The sequence below is a fragment of the Drosophila bipectinata genome, chromosome 3R, assembly GCF_030179905.1.
Source record: "Drosophila bipectinata strain 14024-0381.07 chromosome 3R, DbipHiC1v2, whole genome shotgun sequence".
Taxonomy (NCBI): Eukaryota; Metazoa; Arthropoda; class Insecta; order Diptera; family Drosophilidae; genus Drosophila; species Drosophila bipectinata.
The window spans coordinates 22,780,556-22,805,139 of record NC_091739.1 but is presented as its reverse complement, the minus strand read 5'-3'; the positions used below and the strand labels follow the sequence as shown (position 1 = coordinate 22,805,139).

Sequence of the window (24,584 nt, the reverse complement as noted above, 5' to 3'; positions counted from 1 at the left end):
AAAAATATGTAGACTGGAATAGGAAGTGTTGTGGAAAAATTCGAAATCCTTAAATTTTGATTGACATACTCTAACATCTTCTCGTTTGTTTTGACACTCGCAATTGTCGTTTTCACTTCAATAAAATACAGTCCAATTTATTCAATGTTTCCACTTCAACAACCTTTCCATTAGTAGAAATCCCTTACAAGTGTATGGAACATTTTTCTCCAATAAAATCCTCAATCCGCTTCAATGAGAAACGTTTTACGACCCCCATAAAATGAAATCAAATGAATAAGCAAATACCGCCTTGGTCTGTTTGCTTCATGGCCTGCAGATCTGTTTTGTACAGCATTTATGAAGTGGCGTACATGGCGTATGCGTTATGCGTATACGAACATTGCGTATACGCCACCGAGCCGCATCGGTGAGGCATGGACCATTTTCAATTTTTCAACACCTTTAAGGTTTTTAAGTGCGCATTAAAATTTAATTAAATGCAGCTTTAATGACCGCTGCTCGGCAACGGACAGCCCATGTCATGTCCTTTCCCAAGACACCATAATTAAGAGACGGCCGAAAGGAAGCGCGTGTCGAATGGACTGCGCAGCAGCTGTTGCACAGAAAACTTGAAACCACCCCCTGCACCTCTTCCTTGAACTCTCTCTCCCTGGTGGAATGTTTCTTCTCCCATTTGAGTGAGATTTTAGAGAAAATTGTAAACAATGGTGTTGCCTTTGCTGGCTATCCGCAGTATAATTATTTAACCCCCAGTTTTGCACAGAGTACCCATTGAGCGATTCTGCGAAACACTCCTCCTTCCGAGCGTTGAGTGAATCGCCAGAGAGAAAGCATGAGGCATACAGTTGAGTTTACTGAAATAGCAATTTAGGCTCAAATCTTTTTAATATTTTTTTTTTTTAAATGACTGGCATTGGAATGAAGGATATGACTTATAGGAGGCTTCTTCTAAGGTATGTATTATAGATACCTTATCTGAGATATTATAGATCGAAATGTTAGGTTTGAAGGGCTGTTTTAGAGATTATATGTATTATAAATATTTTTGTATAAAGCTCAAGTCATCTGCACTATTCTGCTGAACACAGCTGTATCTCTCAACAATTTTCAGAGTCAACAATTTTGCTTCATGGGACTCCCCTAGTCAGTTTCGTTTCGAACCTCGTGCAGCTCTGGTCGAAGCACTCCTGTCCGTGTACCTGTGTTCGTGTGCCAGTTCGGTGAACAAGAGAGGGAGAGAAAGTGCTCCTGCTAGCTTCACGTGCCTGCAGATAAACAATAAACTGCCAAGCAATCGAAATACCAAAAGTATATCGTGACAAAGCAACAACACAGAATAATAGTGGCAGACGGTTTCGATTCCGTTTATTGGTGCGCGTCGACGAAAAAATTATAACAAAACCCCATTTTAACCCTTGAAGATCCAAATAACGACTACAACTTTTTACGTAAGTCGACAGAGTAAGAAAAACTCACACAATAAATACACAAATATCGTAGAAATAGTTTGGACTTGACACGAAACGGAAAAACTTTTTATGTTAGTGCTGTCTGTGTAGAAAATCAATAGCTCAATTCTTGGCGTTATCCTGCCTCATGATACACACACCACAGTAGTGTGCAATTTCTTTCTCAGAACATCTGATTCGATGCAGAGCGATAAGAGTGTTCTTGAGATAATTAAAAAACTTTCCCATGAAAATGGTAACACATACATTTGTGTGTGTGTGTGTATGTACAAATGTAATTATCTCAACCCTCTTCAATGCTAACCCTTCTCACATCCCTCCTTTATACCTCCTATCATGTCTGCATCAGCTGTATATTTGCATTCGTTCATTGGAACGGTTCAGCAAACGCTTTCAAGGCTATTGAGCCTTTAATGGGTCAGCATGTTTTGCAGAAAAGTCTGATTAATGGTGTTGGAAAGGGGTCTGTATCTTCTAGAAAATATTATGAAACTTTGTTTTGCTTAAAACTAAAAAATAATATATGTATCCTAAATTATCCTCAAAGAAAATATAAACATCCTAACTCATAAGCAACAGTTTGTGTTGACTTTCTTTTCCACAAATTTATATTCAAAACATAGCCATCAGTTGAGTAAATATTGCTGGCAAGAAACCAAAAACAAAGTGCAGAAATTAAGGACTTCTCAGTCTGCCACTTCAGCACTTTTGAGTGGCTGCTTGGTCAGGCTAATTGTAGACGGCCTTGAACTTTTGCCCGCCCACGCAAGAAAACAACCAACACCAAAAGACACTTTAGTTCAAAACGTGGCATAACTTTGGGGGCAGCCTTGTTGGCCAAACGTGTCCAATCTTTGGGGAGAAAATAATGCGAAAAGCGCCAACGGATAAGCCCCGAAAAAAGGAAATCGCTAAACCATTTTGTTGGTCCGGTTGAAGTCGGTAAACATTTCAAGGACTCGCCGTCATACACACACAGAACACACAACAAGCTTCAACGCAGAGGAACGTTCACATTGATGTTGGCACGTGACGTTTCTCTGACATTTTTTAATTAAAAGCCGTCAAAATGCTTTGTGCGCGCTTTCCAACTGTTTCCTCTAATGTACAGTAAAAAATTATTTTAATTTTTAGGTTAATTTCATTGTGATAAAATAATAAACTTATTAAAAGTTAAAAATAAACATTGATTTCAGTTATTGAATTATAATGCTTCAAATAATACCCATGGTTATTATTTATGCTGTTTATACTGCAGAGGTCCTTTTGTTTTTCCTTTTTTTTCATGTACTTTTCCTCGACATTCCACTGTCGTCCTTTTTGCAGGCCACGGCACACTGTTTAGGCCTTAGAATGTGGCACGCATTTAAATGGGCTTAGCGTGCCCCCGAGAGTAGACCTTTTCGTTTGAAAAGATGCTGCCAATTTGCACATCGGAATTACGAGGTTATTAAAATTCCATTTGCGTTTTAATTTCTCATTTACGTTTGCTTCTCCGTTGCAGGATCCTACACCAAGATGTCGCTGCTCACAGCCAACAGTCACTCCCTCTCCGAGGAGGAGCTCGATGAGTAAGTACCAGCACTTTCAGCCACAGCCAACTGGCTTTAACTTTGGCTGGCTTACGAATAAGTTTTCAAGTTGCCCGCCTGCCTGAGTGAGTTCCCGTCCAAAAAACAAAAGCACTAACAAGGCCAACCTCATAAATTTAAACTTTGGCAATGGCGAGGAGACAAAACTTATCAGCAGACTGAAAAAAGAACGAAAAATACGGGATGTCTGTTGTTTTGTTTTTTGTATTGTTTTCCTCTGCAGGCTCATTTAATTAAGTAACATACTTCTAGGAAAAATGTAATCATACAAGAAACTTATCATATTTTTGTTAAAAGTAAAGTTGAAAATAATTTCAAACTAGCTTAACTTGCATATTTTTGAAAAGAACTCAAATGGCTTTGCTAAATTATAAATCTCCGAAAAGTATGCAACAAAAACCAAACTCTCTAAGGAGCCCTAACTTCTTACAGCAACGCGAACTCTAGTACTTCTATATTTTTCCAAATTTTCCCTTAATTAGATATTCCCCAAATTACGTCGATGACAGAAATTGGTTTAGGCCTAATCGCATAATAGCATCACCACTCAAATTGCCTTTAATTAACGGCCCATTCAGCTAAAACAAAGTCCTAAATATAGCACTACATTTTGCACATTTCGCAACAGAATGAAAGGGAAAACGTGCGGGAAAATTCACTTATCGCTCCCTTTTGCTAGTTGACCTTGGCTCCGGAATGGTGTTTTCATTGCGGCATTGCTCATACGCACAGTAGTCGCAAGTTCAAAGCCAACAAAACAATAAATAGCCAATTATCGATTGCTTATCCACTGGCGGCATATGCTAGTCAGTCGCAAGCCCATATTGCCAAGCCGCCCACATCGGCCCAGAAGTGGATGTGGGTTGGAATCCTTTGCCAGCGGTGCGTGAGTAATGCAATTTCGGATGAATGCGGTTCGGAATGACATCATGACATGATTTGCCCCACTGAACTGGCCATGACTTTTGATTTCTCAGTCTTAATTCTTCCTTTTCTGACTTGGCAAAGTAGTCCCTTAAATAAACCCCCACATTCTCCCCATTTTCATTTGCATTTCTCGACTCATTGTTGGACTTTCTGTGACCTTCTGTCCTCTCTGTCTGGTTCATCCTTTCAACCTTAGTAATTATCCTACCAGGTCTTATCATTGCCCTGCAGAAACGCTTAATAGCTTTGTTCGGGCCAAATGCAATTACGTTTCTCCTTGGCGGGAGAAGGCTGAAACGTGTGAGCAGATGAAAGGACTTGTACGCATTAAAGGATCCATTTAAAGTCTCTGATTAATGGTGGGACAATGTAACGTGATGAATAATAATACATTGAAAGTTTGCAAAGCTTTTAGTCGTTTCAAAGAAAGTTATACGTCCTGGAGGTTGTATGACGATGGTTATTCATACACTAAAGAGCATTAGCAATGCATTGGATTTAGGACATCTTACAAATAGTCTAGTTTATGGTACAAAGCATTACTACTAAGATCTGTGCCATCCATAAATAGATCAAGTTAAGAGACTCCATGAGAAATAGACTAGATCCATGCCACTGACATTTGTGGCTGCCACTGACAGTAAAAACATCTCAGGGTACCCAAGTGGAATAACCCAAAGAATGGGCTTGAAATGGCCAAGTTTGTTTTGGGTTTCTTCCGTCATAAGAGGTGTATACACTTTTCTGAAAAATGAGTCTGGAATTTCTCTCGTAAATAAGTTGCACAATGAACTTGATACTTGATAATGGAACCTATTTCAATGGATCTCTCAGTGCATTTGTGGCAATTTCCATTTGCTTATATAAGCTGAGCTTTTGTGTTTAGCTTTGCAGCTGAAAAAGTCAATCAGTGAGCCAACATTTGGTTACGGGGAATTGACCAAGTTAATTGCGGGTATGGACATTAAGTGAATTCCATGTGGCACCGAGTTGGAGCTCGGTACTGAAACGCGACCTCAAAAACCGACTTGTGAGCCGCATCACGTACATGGCTCTCTGCTCTCCATCTTTTCTCTCAGCCATTCTCTGTTAGGAGCTCTCTGGCTAAAGCCAAGCCCCCTTTTTGCTTATTTTTGGCCAAGCTTTGTTTTTTCTTCTTCTGCGTATGCTCTTTTTTATCGCCCAAGTTTCCTTTTGCTTTGCCGATTGTTTCGCTTTTGGCTTGACTGAATGTAGTTGTGCGTATCTGTGTGTGCCCCAACTTAGCCTCTCTTGGTCTGTCTTTCGTCGGATGTTTTTATATATGTATATATATCTGTCTGTTTGTTTTTGTGTACATTTTATGGCCTGACTTTGGCAAGTAAGTCCATGGATGACGCAGAGCTGAATGGGCCTGTAATGCACTCTTCACATTCTTGGGCCAGGTTGACTAACAATATTGCTAATACAGGGTGTCTAACTAAAAAGAAACTAGATATATTTTTTACAAACATATATTTTGTCTGCAAAAATAAACGAAATCCTAATTAAGCTTTGTTTGCATCTCATTTGCAAATATCAGAGTTGAAGAATGTGAAACGAATTTCAAGTCAAAAACCAGTTTCAAAAACTCTTAGCAAAAAATTCCAAAAATAATTTGCATATTTACGGAACCAAACAAAATGGACCGGCTGATCAAACAACTTCCATAGCCACACAGTACCCTGTTATTATCGTGAAATTGTAATAATTGTGTTACGCAAATCCGTTATGCTTCGTTTTATTATCAACCCGAGTCGCTTGTAAATTGCACTTGAATAGAGCACTACATAAGTCTGCTTATACTGATAACAATCAGTTATATTTGCATCCACTGACCTTGCCGGCCCAGCACGTTTCCATTGCACTGCCCACTGGGCAATCTATTTTGATTTCTGCAACTGAATTGCGCAGCATAAGTGACACTTGAACTTCCGTTTCGCTGCCAAGATAGTCCTAAAATCTAATCAGAATGCCACATACACAGATAGTGTAACACCGCATCACCACTACAAGTGTAATGTTAACAGAGCTAGTCAACTAGCTGCGAGAAAAAACCGCTTCGATAACAGAGCTCTGTAAAGGAGGGTATATAAGGCAGGGCGAAACCTACGAAATTTTTTTAGTTCGTTGAAAACGTTGACGTGTTATACCAGTTCCGGATTTCTTTTCTGCGAGCCATTACTTATTTTTGGTTGTTTGTGACTCAAAGGACATTAGAGTGCTGACATCATGCCGCCCACCATCACCGATAATCAGTCGCACGACTTCAAGGCCCACTACGAGCTCGCCCACAGATCCCCGTTGCAGGACGATGAGACCGATGATGCCTACGTGCATAAAATAACGCGGTAAGGACACTCAAACCGGTTTTCTTGCCGGCAGCTGCATCGATCCCTGGGAGGGTTGCTGAATTTGGCGGGTCTTCACAACCAAATAATAATAATGCAACACGATCTCTCTCAATTTTTTTTTGAAGAGTTTTAATATAATACTTGTTCATGATATTAATAATGATAAATCACTGTGTTGTGCGAGTATTAAATCTCTCTTGGTAAACCCCAAGAATAAACTAATTTATCCAATAATAATATGCAAAAAGGCAAAGAAAATCGGTAATGCTTTCCCCAACTGTCCAAATATTGGTCTGGACTGATGGGTGTGTCGCCAAAGTAGCTTACTCTGGATTTTGTTTCAAATTCAAATCAACAGTTGCTGTCCAAGTGATCAGATTTCATTCTCTATCAAAAAATGACTCAATTGTTTCCCCTGTATATTCAAATCGGATGTTTGGCAGGGTGCTAACAAAAAATCAAATAAAATTCTTATCAATCAAGGTCAAGACATTTTGTTTTGATTATGTTGAAGTCATAAGTTTTTTTGCTTTTTGTTTTGCTCACTCTTCTAACATGATTTTTTCCCCGATTCGTTTGACGCACTTGATAATGACTATCTATCTATCTTGGGTGGAAAACATTTGGCTGCCCCCCACTAGGGGGTCGCCTCAACAACAAATTAATAAAAATAAATGTAAATGCAAAAAAGCTGACTATTTCACATTGATTAGCCAAGCGAAATTCAAATCTGTCATTTGAACTCATTAAAAAGAGCTCAATGCTTATTCATCGTTATATGGCATAAATTTATGAATCAAATGGAGAGTTATTGTATATAAAATTTTATTTTTTATTTCCTAAGCCATCTAATAAAAGTAACTACGAATTTTTGTAGCTATTCCCCACGTATATGAAGTGTTTCCTGTTTAATTACTGATTAAATTTTCGGGGGCTTGTCACAAGGCAATTATTCTTGGAAAAAGATAAGCGTCTCATTTATCAAAAAGCAATGGGAACTTGAAATGAGTGTCAGCTGGAAAATAAAAATTGTATTATTTATTTTTAGGTACTCTGATGGAACAGTTAAATTACGTAACTCAAACATTGAACTCATGGACCAGGATATTCTCTATCATCTGGCATTGGGAAGCGAGAGTCATGACCTGCACGAGATGTTCGGAGATGTTAAGGTGAGTAGACCCAAGAGCTACGTATTTTGGTTAAAGATTTACTGAATTATTCATACTAAAGCAAGCTCAAAATCGGTAAAGACCCAGACCTAGACCTTGTTTGTTATTAAATCAAGTGGAGCGATAGCGAAACTAGTTCTTTAATCAAAGCAAACTAACTTATACTTTTTTTAATAATCAATAATCAATGTTTGAATTAATTGCCAATTATTTATAAAAAAGTCTGATTTTATTTTCATTCAAATCATCGACATAGATTATTTATTTTGCGACCTAACCTGACGCTTGAAGCTTGGTTTTCCCCTTTATTTATTTACATCGTTAATTAATAGTTTCTAAACTCTTGACTTTCATTTTGCTGACCAGTTCGTTTGCATGGGCGGAACACCAAAGCGCATGGAGAACTTTGCACACTTCATAATGAACGAGATCGGCTACAAGCTGCCAGCGGGTACTCAGCTGCAGGACATTAGTGCCTACTCATATCGCTACTCGATGTACAAAGTTGGCCCAGTGCTTTGCGTTAGTCACGGCATGGGAACGCCCTCGGTCAGTATTCTGATGCACGAGATGATCAAGCTGATGTACCACGCGAAGTGCAAGGACCCCGTCTTCATCAGGATCGGCACATGCGGCGGCGTCGGAGTGGAAGGCGGCACAGTTATCATCACTGAGGATGCCCTCGATGGCCAGTTGCGCAACTCCCATGAATTCGTAAGTGACTTCTCCCAAGAATTTAAAGAATTTGTTTATCTTATTCATAATTTATGTTATTACAGACCATTCTGGGCGAGACCATTCACCGTCCTGCCAAGCTGGACAAGAAACTTGCGCGTGAGCTCAAGTCCCTGGCCAGTGCCGACGATCCATATGACACCATCATTGGCAAGACTCTGTGCACAAATGATTTCTACGAGGGTCAAGGGCGATTGGATGGCGCCTTCTGCGAGTTCAGTGAGAACGACAAGATGGCATACCTGGAGAAGCTGCGCGACCATGGAGTGGTTAACATCGAGATGGAAAGCACCATCTTTGCCGCCCTGACCCACCACGCCGGCATCAAGGCGGCGGTTGTATGTGTGGCGCTTCTGAATCGCCTGAACGGCGACCAGGTCAATGCCCCCAAGGAGGTCATGCACGAATGGCAGCAGGTTGGTATTGATTTCCATTGATAAATGAATTGATTAACAGGTATCACTTTTCTCACTTTTCCCTCACAGCGTCCTCAGATTCTCGTGGCGCGCTATATACGTAAGATTCTGTCGCATAATGGTCAATTGAAGTCACTGTTCGGCCATCAAGGATCCATCAAGTCGCCCAGGCGCTTCAAGTTGGTCCAGCAGGAGTCGCAGGCCCACGAGTAAAGGGCCATATATCGGGAGTTTTATTTAAAAGTTACCTTCTATAATGTATGTTCGCATCTCTCCAGTATACTACGGTGTTTCAACATTCCCTAGTTTAGCTCTGATTAAGTTCCTAGCTTTATTTCTGTGTATATCGACCCTAACCTCATTAGTTAATTTAATCTCAAGCATACTGTATGTATATTCATTGAAGAATTTACTGCTTATATATGTTACAACAAAACAAAATATACATGTAATACATAAAACAATATCACTCAGTGTGACGTTCAAAGGTTATCATTAAAAAGGCTTTTGAGATGAAGAAATGGTTTGGGAAGGAAAACCAAATATGATATAATATATTAAAACCAAATCGTTAATTGTTATGTTGCATATTTTAAATGGGGCTAACCAAAAACAAGGATTTAAATCGAATATCTATAAAAAATGAATACTGTAATTAAATTTCTTAAATTATTCTACTATATTGTATTGAAATTCCTTCAAATTTGTTAATTGTAAATGTTGATTAATGTTGCTACCGCGAAAACAACCTCAAAAAAATCAACAGCAGTTAAACTAATTGTATGTACATCTATCCAACTATAAATAGAATATGGACTACAATTGCTGAAAATAATTTGATTACGGAATGCACATGCAAATATACAAGTTATATTGTAAAAAAAAAAAGATTTACTGAATATATTTAAATGGTATATTAAAATCAATCTAGTGTTTATAATTTTGGCACACATCCCAACACATTTGTGGGACCTTTCATTTTCTTATTCCTACACAATTAAAAGGGTGTGGTTGTTATATGTTTCAGTTGCAGATGATTTCATATCAGTTAATACAAACGCACTCATTTGAATTCAAGGGGAACACCCAATCATTCTTACACTTACAATCGTTGTTGTAAATGGAGTCTTGCAGTCCAATATGTAGGCACTATGTACTATTTAGAAAACTTGGGCAGTTCGCAACCAGCACTCGGAGAAGACGGATCGGCCGCGTTCTTCACAGACCGTTGTTGTTTCAGTTCCAAAAGTGGCACCACGTTTCTCATTCAGTTGCCAACAAGACTCTTCGCTCATATATAGAAAACTATACGTAAATATTGTTTGTTTATGAGTTATCAAAGTGTATATAATGTTGCTATGAACTTGAAATAAGAAAATATCAAGAACATTACATTAAAAAACTAACAACTTCATAAAGTTTCTTATTTCTGAATAATATAATGTGGAATGTAACATATTATATACGCATACATGATACATTGCAAATAATACATAGCTTTCTATAAGCATTTGCAAAAATATATGGCTGGTCAGATAAGATTAATATATTAGCAACCCGCTTCGTGACAAAATAGTTCATTTAGTTCATATAAACTTTTTTTTTCTTTCTTCAGAGATAGACACTTCAGCGATATGTCTAAAAGGTAAGTGTGCAACACTTTTAAGTAGTTGACTTTTCTTTAATTGGTTGGTCATTGTCAGTGTTCAGTTGGCTAATCCCCACTTGGAGACCATGTCTTCGGATTTCTTGTACCACCTGAACTTCAATGTGGAAAACTCCAAGGAACCTACCGAAATCAAAAAAAAGTTTGCCGATGTCAAGGTCAGAAAGTGGCAATCCAATAATCATCCGATAATACTATTCTGTGGCATATCCCCAGGTGATTTGTTGCGGAGGAACTATCTCTCGAATGCGAGAACTCGCATTGTACCTCCGAAAGGTGCTAGATGATCCGGAGACCGGTGAACCCGTGGATTTGTGTAGTGGTGGTCATCGATATGCCATGTTCAAGGTCGGCCCTGTGCTAAGTGTCAGCCACGGTGTTGGATCCTCCACCTTCAGTGTAGTGTTGCACGAACTGTTGAAGCTGGTCAAGTATGCTGGCTGTCAGGACCCGGTTTTCCTTCGTATCGGTACTTGTGGCGGTGTCGGTGTTCCCCCTGGCACTGTTGTAGTCACAAAAAATGCCTTCAACGGCTATCTCCGCAACGAGCACGAGATCGTAAGTGGATTGGACAGCTTCGAAGAAAAATAGTTTAAGTGGTATTCATTCTTCAGGCTATACTCGGTAAGCGTGTTGTGCGACCTGCCCAGTTTCCCGAGAGTGTGATCAAGGATGTTTTAGCATATGGTAGCAGTGCGGACGATGGTTTTCAAACCATAAGTGGCAACACAATGGGAACGGACTGTTTCTATGAGGGTAAGTGCCCCGATTACCAGGAAGGCCTCATGGGTTCAACATGGTTCGTATGGACACAGGTCAGGGCCGACTGGATGGAGCTATATGCGAATACACGGAAGCCGACAAAATGGAGTTCCTGAAGAAGTGCTTCGACCTAGGAATCGTGAACATTGAGATGGAGGCCAGCATGTTTGCTTCGGTTACCCAGAAGTTAGGAGTTAAGGCTGGTGATGTGTGTGTGACCATAGTAAATCGACTGAACGGGGATCAGGTAAGAGCCATACATAAATTCTGGAGATATCGCCATATAAACTGAAAATACCTAGGTGGAAATAACCATGGAGCAGAAGCACGAATATGAGCAGCGCCCCTTCCTAGTCGTGGGCCGATACATCAAGAAACTCTTGCAGAAGTGCTAGATAATTCTACATTTTATTTCCACTCCAATAAAGATGGCGTTTAAATTTCTTGGATAAGGAGTTTGTTGCTGTTGTTGACATTGTCCTGGGGTAGACGCAACATCGCTGGAGATGGATCCTTTATCGGTTTGGATTGAATGTTCGGAACGTTGGGTGGCTTAGGTAAACCGGTTTTTGGTGAATGCATCTTGTTGCCAAGAGCCTCGGCAGCAGTAACCAATTTGCTTTTAACGACACGGTTTGGCTTAACCAACTCAGCAAGATCGTACTCCTTTGGTTCTGGGGACTTGCTGGCGGGAGATATCTTGACAGGAGGAGGTTTAGGTTTATCCACAGGCGGCTTTTCCTTCGAGACTTCTTTGGCTTTTTCTTTGGAGGTGTTATTGGACTTCTTTTCATCTGCCTCTGGCTTCATCTCTTCGATCATCAAGCGTGTGGCATTTGTGGGCGCCAGTTCTCCAACCTGCGAGTTGAGCTTCTCCAGCGACTTTTTGGCACTACTATTTTCGGGATCCAACTGAAGAACTCTTTGGTACATGTGATAGGACTAAAACAAACATATTTTATTACACTTTTAAAGGGCAAATTGGATTTCAGACTCACTTCGCGACGTCTTCCTTGGGCATAGTTAGCATCAGCCAGACGGAGGCAAGCCTTGACGTTCTCCGGCTCTAACTGGAGGCAAGCTTCGCAGTCCGCAATGGCAGCCACATAATGATTTAGTTTCATATCTTTAAAAAAAATATATATATTCCTAAAAATAAAACACTTTTTTAGTGAAAACTTACGAGACACGGCACGATTATTGTAAGATCGTGCCGCATTATCAGGATCGTAGAGAATGGCGCAGTTGTACTCCTCAATGGCATTTTCATATTCTTTGGCTTTAAAGAACTCATTTCCTCGAAGGCGGTGTCTTTTAATAGAGTTTTAAAATACATAAAAGTTATCAAAAATATTAGAATTTTTGGAACACTTACTTTTCAGAAAATTGCTCTCGTTCCAGAGGGCTTAGTTTTTTTAAATGCATCTGCAATCGCTCGTACATTGATTTTCTTTCGTCCAGAAGTGCGTCGTCGGAAATGGGCTTCTGGAGACAAGCCATCTTTGTCTCCGCTTCCTCCTTGGTGCGCTCCTCGCTGAGATCCATACGTAATAGCTCCTCGTCGGGATCATATTTATCCCATTTTCTGTAATCAGTCGATCGGATCCTATCTTCCTTGGGCTTGGAAGGTTGAGCTGCTGGCTCTGGTTTCTGTTTTGTAGGTTTGGAAGAGTCAGTACTTGGTTTTTCCAGATCTATTTTGGCCAATTTCCGAATGGACGGCAAATCCAAGACAAGTTTATCTTTTTTTAATTCGTTTAAAGCTTGGTCTTTCGATTTTATATCGTTGGTCCAATCCTGGAATTAATAAGTACATAGAAAAAGTGAAGCATTTCGGATCAAAGTACTTACCATAATAGGCTTTAGTTCCTTCTTGTCCAGAACGTCGCTCTGTTTTATGGGTTCCTCGTAGCGAAATAGTCGGCTGTCTGGCTTGAGCTCCTTGAGCTTCTCCTCCGAAACGCGCAATAAGTCCGGGAAGTAGCCTTCTTCGCCGGAACGCAGGATATGCACAATTTTTTCCATTTCCCGGGCATTTGTGCATTTTTCAACATACCCGAAATCCAGATGATTTATTGGTATCTCATATCTCTCCAAGAGAGACTTCTTTTTCTCCTTTTCCATATTGTTTCAATACTATTTTAAACGTAGAAAAATAGATTCCTGCTTGTTATGGTTTTGTATTCCTTTTACACTTTATTGATTAAACAAAATTTGCCTAGCAATCACCAGGCTACTAAGTTCGGGTCACTCACACAGGTCACAGGTCGAAATGGTAGCCTCATGTGGCCTTCTCACTCCCTTATTATTTTCGTAATTTACCCAAAAGCACCACAATCTTGTTTTTCAGCAGGCAATATATTTTTTTCAAACCACCACAAACCGGCCAACACAGAATTTAGCGGCGGTGGCACAAAATTGTATTTTGGCAGCTCACCGACACCAAGGTTCTATGGTGTAATGGTTAGCACTCTGGACTTTGAATCCAGCGATCCGAGTTCAAATCTCGGTAGAACCTTCTGAAAATATTATATTTTTTAAAATCATTTCATTTTTTTTTTATTTTATTTATTTTTTTAATCAAAAAATAAAACAAATTTTATAACCACAATTTAATTTTAAATTAAACGTATGTTTTCACATCATCTACGTGTGCTTCTAATTTTTGCGTTGCAAATAGAATTGCTAGACCTTTGTCCATGTTTTTATAAGAAACATTGAAAAATATAATCTTAAATATTTATAGCTTTATTTAAAATTATTTATAAAATTTGTCCTGGTTTCACTGCCGGTAAAATATCTTTGGATTTGTGCCTCCCAGACAACACGGTTCTATGGTGTAATGGTTAGCACTCTGGACTTTGAATCCAGCGATCCGAGTTCAAATCTCGGTAGAACCTGAAATACAACTTTTTTTATTATTGATTTTTTTTTCTATTTATTTAAATTTTTTTTTGCTATTAATTATTGTTGCTGATACAGTAAAATTTGTATTATAAAAATATAACTTATCGAAACAAATATTAACTAAATAATATTTAGTGATTTAAAAAGCAGTTTTTGGCTTTGTAGACAAGCAGTGCATTAAAAATCTCAATTTTGACATTATACATGTAGATACTATGGCCAATAGATACTCGGTCGTGTTTCTGTATCAAAAGTATCATAAATTTATAACAAAATAATATAATTTGGCAAATAAAAACGAAAATATTCATATATTTTGTTATTTCAGAGCCATATGTGGAAACGTTAACGTTCTAAACATGTAAAGCAGTAGATATTTCACAATGTAGAACACTGAGGTAAAAGTCAGACCGTATTTGAAAACAAGCCAAGTCCCACAAAAAATCCAAATTCAGAGTAGTCGCACTTTTAAAAACATAAAGTATTTAAAAAAACAGTTTTTCAAAATTGATATTTGAAAAATGTATTTAAAGTTGAATCAAGTTCAAAGTCAATTCATTTCATTCCCCCCGGAATATAAAAACAGGTTTTTAAATAAAATTACGTAAATACATAGTAGTTTATTTAAACGTTAAGTTTAAGCTTTAAAACTTATTTACATGGTTGTGCAGCAGCGATAAAAGTATTTCGGTGTTGGCTTTACAAAATACACAATAGGTAATCGTACAATAATAAATATATATTTGTGTGCATGTGGTGTATTCTCCTTTAACAACAATTTAAACCATGCTTTAAGGACACTCAGTTACCGCCACAATGGCTCCCCTCAATATCATTTTAAAAACTCGAAGCGTGCTCTTGTCCCTTCCACTCCCATAGTTGATTCTGGACTGACGACTAAAAAATAGATTTTTGGTTCACTTAGTGCTAGATTTATACGCTTAGGATCTAGAGGTGTACGAAAGTAAAGTACTTGACACAATCATACATTAGTTTAGGTAATACAGATTTTACACAAGCAGCATTAGATATTTCTTGATATACATATATGGGGCACAAAAACTGACGATGATTTAAGTTATTCGAACTATGTATTTTTAATTTTCAGTTAAAGTTGTTCTATTTTTAGTAGGAACGTTGCAGAGCAATGCCAAGAAGCAGAAAAAGCACGACTTACAAATAAATAAATATACAATTGCAAAAAGTATATCGGATACCTAAATTATGCTCGCTAACTTACGTTTATATCACTTTTCGCAAATTATTCGTTTCATTAAATTAATTTGAGGCCTTTGAATGAATACAAATAATAACAATCGCTACAGTAGCTAATCGTGTTTTTGGTTGAAATCATTTTGAATTTTCACTCCCTACAATATGTTGATCTGGAACTCCCTGACGATGCCCTCAAGGAAGTCCTTGAGGCTGTGGTAGGAGTGGCTGCGCCAGTATATGTTGTTATTGACCTGTTCCAGGGCCAAGTCGATGGCCGATGCCACGGCAGGCAGTCCCAACTTCCGGCAATTGGCGGCCAGCTCAAGAAGCTGGTTCTTGTGGAACTCCTTATTCATGTAGATGGTCAGCGACTTGATCATCTCGGACAGAGTGGAAAAGCCATCCCCATAGCTATTAAGTGGATAATTAATATAAATAGATTTTTAAGAAATTTTATAAAAATAATAATTACTATTCTGCAATCTCCTTGATGTTGCTCTGGAGAAAATCAAAGGCTATTTCATGGCCGATGGCATTGGTGGCCACTGAACGGAAGGCCAGGGCTCCATCTTGCTTGAGAATGCCCGAGTGGGGATCAATAGTCATGTTAAGGTACCTAAGACAAAATAGTTATTACCCGATAAAAAATAGTGATCTTTATCTTCTTACTTGGACAGCAACCAAGGTTTGGTAGTGCATCCCAGGGAGCTGAGTATCTCCTCCTTCTCGGAAGCACTTGTGGTTTTCTTGTACTGCTGGTGGGCAAAGTACCACTCCTGATGAGTGCCTTCCGCCAGAGCTGTGCAGTAAATCACAGACTTGAGATTGGGCTTAATGCTGTATTTTAAAAGAATGGATTTATAAATAATTCAAATTCTTTGCGAGGCTGTGAAAACTCACGGATTCTTGCTTTCATCCCGCATCCATTCCCGGAACTTCATTTGGGCCACTTGGGTGCATCGATCGTAGTTGAATTTGCAGGCAAAGTTTGCAACCAGAGCTCGGTGCTTAAGCTGCAAATGAGACTCATTGTCCGGCTCATTCAGGCCATACCTATCGAAGGCAGGTCGTACAATGAACTTCATGAAGGCCTAGTTGGGTGAAATAAGTTTAAAAATACTAAGTAATCTAGAAAGGCTTAAGTCCAATTATCTTCATACCCTGAAAGTCTCGTAGGCAGGCTCCCTTTTGAGGTTGTAAATGAGATAGTTGAGACCAGGTTTGGCAGCACTCCAGAGCAACTCGTCGTCCACCGAAGTAAAGAGCTCCATCAGGAAGGTTAAACTGCAATTACGAAAGATTTTATATATTTTTCAAATCACCAACTTAATGAAACTCACGGTATGTCGTAGGTCAGATACTCCGCCTGTGACAAGTGCAAAGCATCGTCCAAGATCTGAGCCCTCGTTATCCTGGGTAGAATGGAAAAGTTCTTCTTGAGGGCCAGCCAGGATGTCATGTCATAGTTGACCCGATAGTAGCCTTTGCGGTTCAAGTTCAAGTACAGCACATTGCCTTTGTTCTCAGTCTTGGTAAAGACATTGTTAATAACTAGCTCCTCTTCGTCCTGGCTTCGCATCCAGTGGGTGGGAATGTCATCACCCTTGTGCATCTCATCGGTCTCAAACGTAATGGGAATGAACCAGCGGCTCTGATCCGAGGGGTTTCTGGTCGGCAGCAAGTACCGATCTTGGCGCAGGACTAAATCAGTACCACGGCGCTCCACATTCACTACCGGATAGCCGGGCTGGGTGATCCACGAGTCCATTATCTGCTTCACAGTGAGATCCTTCGGCAAAGTGCCCTGTTGATGGCCGTGCAGAGTGAGGATGTTCCACAGATCGTCTCTTTCCATGTTCCCGTAAGCGAATTGTCGCAGAAGATCCCGGGTAGCAGATCGGAAGGCTTCCTCGCCCACGATTGAGTTCAGCATGCGCAGCAGAATCGTTCCCTTGGAGTAGCTAATAGGATCGAAGATGCGGCGAACATCGTTGGTGGTGTGAACGTCGAAGGAAATGGCGTGGGAAGTGTTGTCCGCGTCGTGTTGCATCGACTCCTTGAATTCCAGCATGGTGAGAGTGTCCATGATTTGGAACTCTGGGTGAGAGTACTCGAGCGCCTTGTAGCTCATGTAGCAGGCGAAGCCTTCCTTAAGCCAAAGGTCGTCCCACCACTTGGGGGTCACCAGATTGCCAAACCAATGGTGGGCCAGCTCGTGAGCCACAATCTGGGCGACGTACTGCATGTGCTCCGAGGAGGAGGCCAGCTCCAGATCCTCCGGCACCAGGAGCGCCGAGTCCCGGAACGTGATCAAACCCCAGTTCTCCATCGCCCCGAATCCAAAGTCCGGCACCGAGACGAGATCAATTTTGGGCATCTTGTTCTTGACGGCAAAGTACTGCTCATAATAGGGCAGGAACTTTCTCACCATGTTGTAGGCGTAGTGGGTCATGTCCACGAAGTTGGGTCGGGTCCAAATATCTACTTGCGGTTGCATGGTGCTGTCGAGAATAGCATATCCTGAATCAACCATGTTCGACACAATGAAAGCCACCAGGTAGGTCGGCATCTTGGGGGTGGTCATGAAGTCGTCCCGAACGTAACCCACGCGGTATTGGCTGCTGTGCGCTCTGGGCATGTTGGACAGGGCCATCTTGTACTTGGTGCTTCGGATAATGCTGATCGTGAAGTTGGCCTTCATGTCCGGGCGATCGAAGCAGGGAAAGGCCCGCCGGGCATCGATGGGTGAGAACTGCGTACTTATCATCCATCTGAAATGGGATTTCAATTAAAATGATCCTTTTTGGTAATATCTCTTAACACTTACTCCACTTGTTTACTCTTCGGGTTGGGGTAACTGGTTTTATAGACGCCCTGCAGGGTATCCGTCACCTGGCTGACAAAATCCAGACTCAAGAGCAACTTGAGCCCAGGCTCCTCGGATAAGGCCTTGTCCAAACTGACCACAAAGGTGGCATTTTCATCGCCATAGTCGCTGTCAAAGTCCAGTTCCTGTTCATCTGATCCATTTCTCGCCTTTCCGTTGGGGGAGGCACGGATCACTCGCACATTCGAGATGCTGACATTGTGAACATCGAGCACAATGGGCTCCCAGCTGGTCACCTTGGACACATCCCGCTCGATCTCAATGGTGAGGCTGCCGTTGCTGATCGACGCCTCCACGCTGGGCTCAATCAAAAGACTGAAAAAGAGGGAAAGGTATTACAAAAATAGCCATGGGAAGTGCAAGAGAAAACATCCGTTGCAGGTGAAATGAAAATGACTGCCAAAAATGTCAAGTCGGCCCCATCAAAAGTGCCAATCAATCAATCACTCGCTGCAGGGCAGCCTGCACATATGTTTGGCACCCATTCCGGGGCCAATGAATGAAATTCACACAGCTATCTGTCCGGGGCTTCGGGTGCCACCATTAGACTGGGATGGCGGCAAATGAAATGCATGCCATCTCTTGAGCCGCATCAGAAATCGAAGCTAACAAGCAGCGCGATAATTGCTGGGGGGACTATGACACAACTTAAATGCTCTATAATTTTGGTCTCATTATGATACGATTACTACCAGAGACTAATGTCTATCAGAGAAACATGAAAGTAGTTTAAATATTTTATTACTTTCTTTGAAATCAAGTCATACCCAGAACTAATAAAGTAATAGATACTGATTGAATATTGATTTCACTAGGGTCCCCTCCTCTTGCAACCGCTTGCCAAGAATGCCACAGATGCAGCCAGTTGGAGTCTTCTTCTGGCGCGTTCCGCCTTTCGCCAATCTGGAATCCCCTGGGTGCGGGCTTTGCGCCTAGTTGCATTTAATTGAGGCGATTGGCTTACAATGCGTGCGCCGGGGCAACCAGGAAGCTTGCAACTTCGATCTCGCAGCAATTTGCCATGAAGATATTCTGAGGGGACCGGATCGCGTATCTGAGAGATACCACTGGCACTGGCAGCCAACAGCTGCAAAATCAGTTGGCATCGATTCACCCGATAGAAGCTCCAGAACTTTGCCGCACAGGCCCCATCTATCAACCTTCGAGTCGATCCGTATCTGAGTCTCCACCTCCTTTTAATTTTCCCTCCATCGGGGAGTTGGCGGCTGCGTGCGGTGCTCAAATTATTGCCCAGCTTGGGCTTTCTGTGTCAATTATATTAATGCATGCGGCTACCGAGGAGCTGAGACCAGTGAGCAGCGCAAAGCATCTTTCTATCTGACCATCTATCCGGCGCAAGTATCTGGCGCATTATGTCATGCCGACAGTCGGCGTGCGCTTATTGTTCCCTCAGATCTATGCCGCATCTTTTCCGAAGTGTGACTGATGGTAGGCCTAACCGATTTCCGTTCGACTGACAACACAAGATGCTCCCTGCCATGTCTGCTTTTGGGGCTCTCTGCTGGCCGTTACAAGCTGTTGCCCAAAGTGCCCCGGTGTCCACTTTGAGTAAACGGCTACTACATCGGGCTACTGAACTGCAACGGCTCAATCCTTGACCCAGTTTGTTTCATAGAAATAGAAAAATAAACGTGTACATGCGACCCCAGAATTCTGACGTCAATGGGGTTGGCTTAGGGCGGATGCTAGTGGAGGAGTTCCTGCCAAGGATAATCCTTGTAAGGCTACCGAATTGTATAAAAAGGAGGAGAGCTTTGAATATATTTTAGCCCAAAGAGCTAATTAGCAATTCAATGGATTCAAAACAGCTTTTCACTTGAACTGACTTGATAATGAGATTTTTCTATTTTCTCCTGACAGCGTAAGAAAATATACCTTTAAATAGTTATCAAAACATGTTAAACCATTAGACTTTGATGTGAAATCTAGATATATTCCGGCATTATTGTGACAGCAATGAGAGCAGGAAATGTCGGGAAATCTGAGTTAACAATTTAAGTGTCGGCCGCTTCTTTCTGGAATTGAAGTGCCGACATGCAAAGCAATTTGAACAGAAGATGGGAAACCAGCGCGTGTTTGGCTGGTGGCGCTTTTCATTAAGAGCAATTGCGGTTTAAGTACTAAATTGCTTGACCCACCCTACTGTTTCACCTGTCGCTTTTCTACTTACTGGTAGTGGACTGGACGCCATCCCTCGTAGAGCTTGAGTAACCGATCCACGGGCTTCGGGGTGGTGTCCTCGACTTCCGGGACAGGCTTAACCTCCAGTATGTCGCCCACTGGAGGAGGTGCTATCTTCTTCTCTTCGGGCACCACAATTGGCGGAATGGGCGGGCCACTGGTAGTGGGCGTGGCTGACGGAGTGGGTGTGGGCGTCAATGTTGGCGGTGGAGGAGAGCTCGCACTTATCCAGCCGGCAGTTTGAATCTGTGTCGCATTAACATCTTTGCGATCGGCAGTGATGCAACTGGAATAATATTGAAGGAGGCACGTTATTAAGGAGCGAATCAGTTCGGGTTTGGCTTATGCAAAGTGTCAGAGACGCACCCATTTTTTGGTTCTTTCTGACCCTTCCACGCCTCGAAAGCAGTCGAGCGCCAAAGGAAACGCATAAATTGCTTTCACTTTCTGAATGAGGTCATGTCGCCTGGGTTCGACTGCCAATTAGCACGCTTGCCAAAACGTTTAGCAAAATGCAAAACGAAACCATGAAACTAAACAAATACCCGACTAACTTAATAATCAAACCACACCCTGGCTTGATTAGGGTTGGTTCTACACCCTTACCCTTACTTACCCGGCGGCACTGATTTCCTTGGAGTTCAATCCCTGCCTGGTCACAAAATAGGTGACTGCAATGGAGAAGAGCAGGGCCACCACCATGATGAAGGCGGCGATCACCAGGCATGCCTTGGAAACATAGACCCCCGATGGAGGTCCATTGAAAACATATTTCTGGCCATTTTTGGTCTTCAGCTGACCACCTGAAAAATAAATAAAAAGATTCCATTAAATAACTTTTTAGAAATAGTAGTTCTTCCTTCAAATTCCCTTTATTTCTCATAAAAATTGAGACACCATCAAATTTATTAGCTGTCAGAAAGTATCGCACCCACGCACATATTTACATGTTTGCATCTTAAATTTTACTGCTCGCTCGTAAAGTTTATGCTTTGTCCAATTATTTGATTGTTTTCAGTGCATTCAGAAATTGTTTATAGATCTTTATTTCATATAATTCTTTCAAATTCCTTGGATGCCAATGCATTATGTATATTTGAATAGATGCTTGCCATGTAAACAATGGATGGGAACATCAAACTGATTTATAGCATAATTTAGCCAAGAGTCGAGTGCTTGGAAATTCAAAATGTTGGCGAGCCATTTAGCGGGGTGTCGACAACAAAAATGTGGGCAGCCGAGCCTCGGAGTTGCAACTGCCACATAATCCCATCCCGCTGCGTTTTTGCTTTAATCTGTGGCAGCAGTTGCCGATCGTTAAAATGGCTCTTTATGGCGAAAACTCGAGTTGAGTGAATATTAATGGGTGGATCGTTTTAAAGGGCAAAACAGTTTGTTGAACAAGCCAAGGAGAACCAAAGCGGTAGTTGGGTCTGGGCCAAAATGCACATTCACAGTGATGCACAAAAGATAGCAAACAATGGAATGCCATATTTTTTGAAGTCAAATCTGAAAGTTAAGCCATTCAATTTTCCTGGAATTGCAATCAAAAAACGATGGAATACTCAGTAGTGGTTAAAAATATCAGTTGCTTGATCATCAGATAAGAAAAGAAAAACTGCCATGATAAGCAGAAATTCGCAGCCAAGCAATGCGGAAGTAGATAAATGGAGCTCTCTAGTAGAACCTTATCGGATGATGAAATAAGGCTGTGGTAAGAAACTTTCGACGACTACTATGCCGCTGTCAACGAACGGGAGCAGAAATTAAAGCACGTGCCGGGAATTTTCAATTACCCGATTACCATTTTCTCGCTGGCCTTCACAGAAGGAGGCCTCAAAACTTTTTATGATGTGTGCGCATGGTACTTTTATGGGAAAGGCATACCCAATGTCAGTGACACCATCACTCGATATCGTGTTTTAATTAAATTTCACTAACAATCTAACCTTGTTTCTCGAAACTTTCTAAGAAATGCAGCCTGCCTTCTATCCACCTGTTGCAATGTATCTGCAGTTCATCTCAGGGGCCAGCCCGGTCCAGGCCAACCAACAGATGCTCCTGCAGCCACACGCTTTGATCTTCGACCACAAGCTGATGGAATTTATGTGGTGCACCCAAAAATAAAAAGCCAACTGCACCACCTGCAGCTGTGAGCTGATTAGAGCCGCACGGATCTCGTGTTCTGATAAATCAGTTGTCAAGACCTATAATTCAGAGATAGCTGCGCCCGATAGTGCTGCCCTATGCGCTGAAAGCTTTTTAGATGTTCCCCTTTATTTATTGTTTGTTTGGCTCTGGTCCATGTAGTCCATGTAGTGGGAGGTTAAAAAAATCTAATTTTGACGAACACATGACGAACCTCAGTTTCCGCTTAATAGAGAGTGTAATGTCCCACCTGTACAGGTCTGTGTGAGGGTAGGGGCCACAACTCTATCCCCCTTAATCTCGGGCCACCAACTGATTCCCTTTAAGGCGGGCCGCTTTAATATTCATAAGTCGAAGTTTAAGTAGCTCCAATCGCCAATAAAACATTCAAATTAAGTTGGTCGCCGCTTTTTCCTTTTTTTTTTTGGAATAGAGTGAAATTTACAATGTTTCCCCAATAGTTTTTGGGATGAGTGTTGGAGTGAACCTGTGTGGGCGGAAAGCGTGAGGCGCCATCACAAATTTAAACGCCCACGACGCGTTTGGGCTGTTTTTTCATTAATGTGGGAATAACGAACCCATAAATGTTAACAAAAATGGTTAATGAAAATGCTAATTTAGTTTGATTAAAAGTTGGGATCATCTGGAGCGATCGAAATACAATATGCATACAAAATGACCTTTTAGATAAATAGAAATAACATAACACCAAAAACATCATAATAAAAACCTAGAGCCGACAAAAGCCTTAAATTGAGAAATTTTAAGAACCCTTTAGAATCTAAAGTTTAGATGGTTTTTCGAAGCTCTAAATGGGGATAGTGAGGATAACCTTCGTAGAAGGTTCTTAAGATGAAATAGATATAGCCTACGCTTTAAATTCTAGTAACATTAAATATGGAAAACATATAAAACCTTATATTTAATTTCAAATATAATTAAATTTTCAATTTTGAAACATACCCAAAAATCTATCCTTTGATATATAATCGAAATGGAAACGTTTTCTTATATTTTTCGTGTCGTCTAGTTTAAAACTACGCAACTTGGCAACAAATCCTTGGAAAGGACCTCCCCTTGGAGGTCTTCCTGATGTTTCTGCCGCTGCTGTGGATGAACCTGGTGGTGATGATAATGAAGCGGATGCAGATGCGGATGCGGTTTTGGATGAGGCTGCACAGGCTGATGGCGGAGTGGCTGCTGATGTTGTGGTGGGCGCGTAAATTGCAGAGGCCGTTAGGGGGATTTGCAGTTTGGGATTGGAATAGGATATGATGGCTGTTTAAGACAAGAGGGAGTAGAAGAAAAAACAGAGAGCAAGCTGAATTTAAGCCAAATGAATTTGAAAGCTAGGTGAAATGGTTGGAGTGTTTTCATTAATCATTACAGTATTATTATTAGCATGTGATGAGCGTGTCGAATGTAAGCCGAATGGGAACAGAGCATGAAATAATGTATGGGGAGGAAAATTAAATGAAAAGCAAAAGTAAAACCATGTATCGTACATATGTGCGGGTGAAGTCGATTCTTTGGCACTATTTGGCCGCAATTTAATTGAAAGGCATTTAATCAAATTGACGCCGATCGGCCGGCTAGGGGGGCTGTGGGAATGAAAATAAAAATGCGTTCAGTGGCACGTGTCGCTGCAGGGGGCGCGTCCAATATAAACTATCCCTATGCTGTTTTTGTTATTTGCCAGCGATGCGTGAGTGTAAATTACAAAGAGTCGTTACCCGATTGCCGATTGCTGGCGCCAAATGTTTGAAATATCGCTAAAAATACCCACTCAAACATTCGCACATTCGTGCAATGGCTATAAAACACATGCAATTCGAAGGAGTGTGTGTCAGCGCCTGGGTGTTATTCAACTTTGGCAGATCGGCAGCTTCTATAATTAGCCATAAGGAAATCTTAATTCTCAAATGATATTGTACATTTATAGAATAACAAGAAGAACAATGCCAGACGCTGAGCATATTTTCCAATACTCTACGGTTGGATACCCTCCAAATGAAGAATGAAATAGCTTTTGAAAGCGTCTGGCTAGTTGAGTTCTCGCCCTTAGATCTCATTTATAAAATCGTTAAACACTTTGTGGTCTTGGATATTAA

General features: G+C 41.0%; 4 protein-coding genes and 2 non-coding genes across 12 annotated transcripts in view; 4 read left to right on the top strand and 2 right to left on the bottom strand.

Moving 5' to 3' along the window:
• The first annotated feature begins 1,162 nt into the window (after positions 1–1,162).
• Positions 1,163–9,612, top strand: LOC108122677 (uridine phosphorylase 1). Of its 2 annotated transcripts, XM_070280966.1 has the most exons (6): positions 1,163–1,451; positions 2,977–3,043; positions 7,412–7,535; positions 7,902–8,249; positions 8,315–8,686; positions 8,756–9,612. In XM_070280966.1, the coding sequence occupies exons 2-6, from the start codon at positions 2,991–2,993 to the stop codon at positions 8,897–8,899; spliced, it is 1,041 nt and encodes a 346-aa protein (XP_070137067.1). In that variant the 5' UTR covers positions 1,163–1,451; positions 2,977–2,990; the 3' UTR covers positions 8,900–9,612. The 2 variants fall into 2 exon arrangements, with proteins under 2 accessions (XP_070137067.1, XP_017092884.1); XM_017237395.3 differs by lacking the exons at positions 1,163–1,451; positions 2,977–3,043 and adding an exon at positions 5,867–6,360.
• A 47-nt stretch (positions 9,613–9,659) lies between these two features.
• Positions 9,660–11,569, top strand: LOC108122573 (uridine phosphorylase 1). The gene is made up of 7 exons (XM_017237202.3): positions 9,660–9,997; positions 10,302–10,331; positions 10,390–10,510; positions 10,569–10,910; positions 10,967–11,108; positions 11,168–11,361; positions 11,417–11,569. Exons 1-7 carry the CDS (start codon positions 9,807–9,809, stop codon positions 11,507–11,509), a joined length of 1,113 nt encoding a protein of 370 aa, XP_017092691.2. The 5' UTR covers positions 9,660–9,806; the 3' UTR covers positions 11,510–11,569.
• Positions 11,510–13,318, bottom strand: Spag1 (Spag1 axonemal dynein assembly factor). The gene is made up of 5 exons (XM_017237201.3): positions 12,966–13,318; positions 12,490–12,911; positions 12,298–12,425; positions 12,113–12,240; positions 11,510–12,056 (listed from the first exon to the last, which is right to left on the bottom strand). The coding sequence occupies exons 1-5, from the start codon at positions 13,236–13,238 to the stop codon at positions 11,550–11,552; spliced, it is 1,458 nt and encodes a 485-aa protein (XP_017092690.2). The 5' UTR covers positions 13,239–13,318; the 3' UTR covers positions 11,510–11,549.
• Positions 13,319–13,560: 242 nt separating this feature from the next.
• Positions 13,561–13,632, top strand: TRNAQ-UUG (transfer RNA glutamine (anticodon UUG)). The gene has a single exon. It is a non-coding gene; the product is annotated as a tRNA-Gln (tRNA).
• Positions 13,633–13,942: 310 nt separating this feature from the next.
• TRNAQ-UUG (transfer RNA glutamine (anticodon UUG)) lies at positions 13,943–14,014 on the top strand. Its single transcript has one exon. It is a non-coding gene; the product is annotated as a tRNA-Gln (tRNA).
• Positions 14,015–14,608: 594 nt separating this feature from the next.
• Positions 14,609–24,584, bottom strand: part of LOC108122641 (aminopeptidase N) — a 28,759-nt gene continuing 18,783 nt past the window's right edge. For 4 of the 6 annotated variants that reach the window (XM_070281076.1, XM_070281075.1, XM_070281077.1 and 1 more), the window contains 10 exons: positions 23,437–23,751; positions 20,942–21,128; positions 20,315–20,611; positions 18,064–18,438; positions 16,577–18,007; positions 16,397–16,520; positions 16,137–16,327; positions 15,906–16,073; positions 15,709–15,852; positions 14,609–15,647 (listed from right to left, as the gene is read on the bottom strand). In XM_070281076.1, the coding sequence (XP_070137177.1) occupies positions 15,392–15,647; positions 15,709–15,852; positions 15,906–16,073; positions 16,137–16,327; positions 16,397–16,520; positions 16,577–18,007; positions 18,064–18,438; positions 20,315–20,611; positions 20,942–21,128; positions 23,437–23,751 (3,488 nt within the window). In that variant the 3' untranslated portion in view covers positions 14,609–15,391. The remainder of the gene's footprint in view (positions 15,648–15,708; positions 15,853–15,905; positions 16,074–16,136; positions 16,328–16,396; positions 16,521–16,576; positions 18,008–18,063; positions 18,439–20,314; positions 20,612–20,941; positions 21,129–23,436; positions 23,752–24,584) is intronic. The other 2 variants (XM_070281078.1, XM_070281079.1) reach the window with 1 other exon arrangement.